General features: G+C 39.8%; 1 protein-coding gene across 1 annotated transcript; it reads left to right on the top strand.

The window, feature by feature from the left end:
• Nucleotides 1–1,896: 1,896 nt before the first annotated feature.
• LOC128737848 (polyglutamylase complex subunit TTLL1) lies at nucleotides 1,897–3,864 on the top strand. Its single transcript, XM_053832583.1, has 5 exons — nucleotides 1,897–1,946; nucleotides 2,399–2,971; nucleotides 3,064–3,265; nucleotides 3,322–3,662; nucleotides 3,726–3,864. The coding sequence occupies exons 1-5, from the start codon at nucleotides 1,936–1,938 to the stop codon at nucleotides 3,862–3,864; spliced, it is 1,266 nt and encodes a 421-aa protein (XP_053688558.1). The 5' UTR covers nucleotides 1,897–1,935.
• The last annotated feature ends 541 nt before the right edge of the window (nucleotides 3,865–4,405 follow it).

The raw sequence follows: 4,405 nt of genomic DNA, 5'->3' as shown, positions 1-4,405 counted from the left end.
CACTAGCACTTTACAACGTCCGACCAATCACCGGCGGCGTACCGAACTTGCACGAAAACTGAGCCTCGATGAGATGGACTTTATCTTATCAGGGACTCCTTTAAGCCTTAGTTCGCAGTGGGCATAATATTTCGATAAAAAAACGTGACTGCATGATTTTTGGCATGTCATTGTTTTATCTTAGCAAAACTTGAAAATCATTTGGGTAAAGTTACTATTTTCATATGACAAAAGCTTTCCTGGCTTAGGCGACCTGTTTGCTCGTATTTCTGCTGGTACCTCGAGGAAAGAAGAAATAATTGATTGCATAGAGTTTGACTAATTTAAGGGAGCATAGTACTTGTTCAATTCTAAAAAATCGAAATTTTTTATTGTTTATATCGAAAGATTAACATTTTGAGCATATGTGTTTGGAGCCGTTTCGATGAATTCCAAAAAATGACAAAGTTGCAGCTATTTGTATCGCGCAAGTCTGGAGCGATTGCACAGCGAATAAAAACTTCAACACCGTTTTTCTCGAAAGCAGGTTTTCAGAGTAGGTACCATAAATATCTCAAGAACGGCTCAAGCAATTCACTTGTTTCTGTTTTTGTTTGAAAACCTATAAAATTATCTTGTCTTTGACCTATCCTTTTTTCGATATTGTAATTTCTGTATTTTTTAGTAACGTTTAAAGTCAAATTTTCGACTAAAAAACTGATTTTTATGTTTGAATATCCGCAATTTTGTTAAGCATTCGAATTTTCAAAAAAGGATGGGTCATAGACAAGATTATTTAATATACTTTCATGTCGTTTTGAAATTTTTCATTTTGGATATGCCCCCGAGCGCCAATCCATGGTACCGCAATTCATGTTTTTTTTCGAATGATCATGTTCAAGGAGCCGTAGGAAAAGGAGGAGGAGGTTCCCACATGTAAAGAAAATTGTAAATGTTAATACCTACAAAATGCAATATTTAGAATGTAAAAAACCCGAATCGATTCGCCTTTTACGTTATCGAGAAAAAATATTTGAAATAACGCAAAAAATATGGTGAAAAAAGTATTATGCCCCCTTAAATTGGTTTGATTACTAAAACTATCGGACCCTGCCTAATCTTTGTTGTTATTTTTTGTTTTTAACCATGTTTTCAATATCGAAAATTGTTATTATTTTCTTTTTGCTACTGCACGGGAGGGAGCATTGTTTGGCAATAAATGGTAGGCTATAAATGAATTCAAAGCAGGGATTTCGGAGTGAAGTGATCCAAACGGTTTTATTCTTTACTTGAATATATTCGAATAGTCGCATGTTTCTTAGGTACGTCCTACTCACCATGACAACAATTCCATATGCAGTCTAACAGTTACTAATGTTTTATATGCATCCAGCGTTTGTTGACCGCCCTCATCGTTGACTTCGTCGTCGTCGTCGTCGTCCTGGGAGCGAACAGCGTTGTTTATTATTTTCTTGCGACAAGAACGAATTGATTCGAAGTCGTAATCGTAATCCTAAGTGAAAAGAAAATTGCTACAGGACATCAGATAGATTCACAATTCGCATATGTTGTGTCTAGTGTATTAATCCTTGTGGAACTGTAGCGCTATAGTTTTCGTGACTTGGCGTTTCCCAAGTACATGGTATCGTTTGGAAGACGTCATCGTTTTGGAGCAGCAGAGGTAAAAATACGCATATCAAACGAGTGACTAGCACAAGCATTTATCGTTTATGGTTTTCTGCACCGCATCAAGGTCTTATTCGAATCCCATAAACAAAACCCTATTCCAGAGAACTGGATCATTGCGTGACTATGTTTTAAACCGTGAACCTGAAAAAGTGGGTTAGATCATCGTTGTATCAGCTGATAGAACAGAGAAGGGAGATAGTACCGTGGGTAGCCATGGAAAGGATATCGACTGCGGAACCAAAACGGGTCTCGACGAACCTTGCATCCATGTACGGCAGGTTGGTATGATTATTAGCAATAGCAGGGTCGCATTGGAAGCGTTTACATTACAATGTACTGCAATTAAATAGCCAGAGGCTATTTTAAGACGTTCCAATAATTTCTTTCGAGCTAAAGCACTTATCAGTTATACTTCGAAAAAATACAAGTCTACAACCCTTCATCCGGCACTGAAAGGCACGTTAAGGTTGTTTGTTGGATTGTTCTTCTGGTCTCAATGGAACTCGTATATGTTGTTCTATGTACTTACAATCACAAGCAGTACATACCTGCTTCCAATTCCAAAATCGAGTCTATCGATTCGATTTGGCATAATTTTACTGCCAGTTTATTGGTGCCATTCGTGTGGGATTGACCTACTCCTGTTAGATGACTACCAAGCTTCCCAAGATAATTCGGCGAGGTATTTGATAACGTGTTTGACCTTAAGTTTTTTGTATTTTATCGCAAGAATTACTGCAGGACACGAACGAATGAAGATATGTTTCTGTACGGATCTGGACAAATCGGTCCTAATCAGCAACTTTGAAAAGCGCGGTTGGGTTCAGGTATCCGCCGACGATGATTGGAATTTCTACTGGGCCGGGACGGGTACCTGTCGGAATATCTTCAGTGTGGACAGTGGATACCGCATGCATGATAACCAGCTGATCAATCACTTTCCCAACCATTATGAGCTGTCGAGAAAGGATTTGTTGGTGAAAAATATTAAGCGATATCGGAAGGATCTCGAGAGGGATGGAAATCCACTGGCGGAGAAAACTGAAGTGAACATTCCAGGGGGATCGAAGTATCTGTATCTGGACTTTATACCGGTCACGTTTGTCCTGCCGGCCGATTATAACATGTTCGTCGAAGAGTATCGTAAAAATCCGCAAAGCACCTGGATTATGAAACCGTGCGGTAAATCGCAGGGTGCCGGAATTTTTCTGATAAACAAACTCTCCAAGCTGAAGCGCTGGTCCCGGGAGGCCAAAACATCTTTTCATCCGCAGATCGGGAAGGAGAGTTACGTCATTTCCAGGTAAGACTTCGAACAAGCTTTGAAGCTTAAGTGTTGTTTTATTTTCACGGAAAAGATACCATTATTTTTATTCTCACTCATTTTCTACAAAGATACATAGAGAACCCACTGCTGATTGGAGGCAAAAAATTTGATCTCCGCCTGTACGTCCTGGTAACATCGTTTCGACCGCTGAAAGCTTACCTTTTCCGGTTGGGCTTCTGTCGCTTTTGCACGGTGAAGTACGATACTAGCGTGACAGAGCTGGACAACATGTATGTTCACTTGACGAATGTCAGTGTGCAGAAGCATGGTGTGAGTTTCAACTTTTGTTAAATACTATTCTGGAGATGAAAATTTTTAAATTACAGGGTGAATACAATAACCACCACGGTGGCAAATGGAGTGTTCAAAATCTGCGTCTTTTTCTGGAAGGTACCCGCGGGAAGGAGGTTACCGATAAGCTGTTTGGATCGATTACCTGGTTGATTGTGCACTCGCTGAAAGCCGTTTCCAGTGTGATGGCCAGCGACCGGCACTGCTTCGAGTGCTATGGCTATGATATTATCATCGATAACACGCTTAAACCCTGGCTGGTGGAAGTCAACGCGTCCCCTTCGCTAACGTCTACCACGGCAAACGATCGCATCCTAAAATACAAATTGATCGATAACATCCTCAATATCGTACTGCCACCGGATGGAGTTCCAGAGTAAGCTTCAACTGAAGTGTTTGTACCACTGAGGGATCCAACCGGTATTTGATATCTTTGCAGTGTCAGATGGAACAAAATTCCCAGCCCGGATTTGCTAGGAAACTTTGATCTGCTGATAGACGAAGAAATCGCCGCCCAGGACGAAAGTGTTCCCACCAGCAATGGCAAGGGTCGATCCAGTAGCAACCGATGGAAATGAGAGTAAATTCGAGTGTTTAGTTTTTCTCAGTGTTGCATTTATTTTCTGATTCTTTTTTCTTTATTGTTCACCATTGGTTCGAAACGCTCATTGCGTGGCCAAACAATTGATTTGTTTTATGATGGATTTACTCTTCAAACTGGTACCAATGCAAATGACAAATAGTTGTTTTCTCCAAATGGGAAAACTTGTAGCTTTCAAAGTGTACTACAAAGAACGCTGTTTCCAGTTTGGTTGTCTTCAAATTCTCTTGAACGCGTCGGTTTCGGCGAAATTTGTCTATTCAAAATAATTGCTTTTACTCTTGCTTGTCTACGACTATCGTTTGATTGCTTCAAGTATTACATCTGCAAATAGTGGTTTACGGGGATTTATTCAATTAAATATTTTCTCTATAGTTTTTTCTTGTTTTGTTTTAGTTCGATAAACGTTTTCCATATTACTATAATTGTGCGAACGTTTTCTTATTTGTCGTTATTTGTTCAAATCTAAGTCTCGAAGAGATCCTTCGTTTGGAATCCTATTCCTGGTACATACCGCT

Source organism: Sabethes cyaneus, chromosome 2 (genome assembly GCF_943734655.1).
Source record: "Sabethes cyaneus chromosome 2, idSabCyanKW18_F2, whole genome shotgun sequence".
Lineage (NCBI taxonomy): Eukaryota > Metazoa > Arthropoda > Insecta > Diptera > Culicidae > Sabethes > Sabethes cyaneus.
The sequence above is the reverse complement of the archived record's forward strand: the minus strand, read 5'-3'. Positions and strand labels throughout refer to the sequence as shown.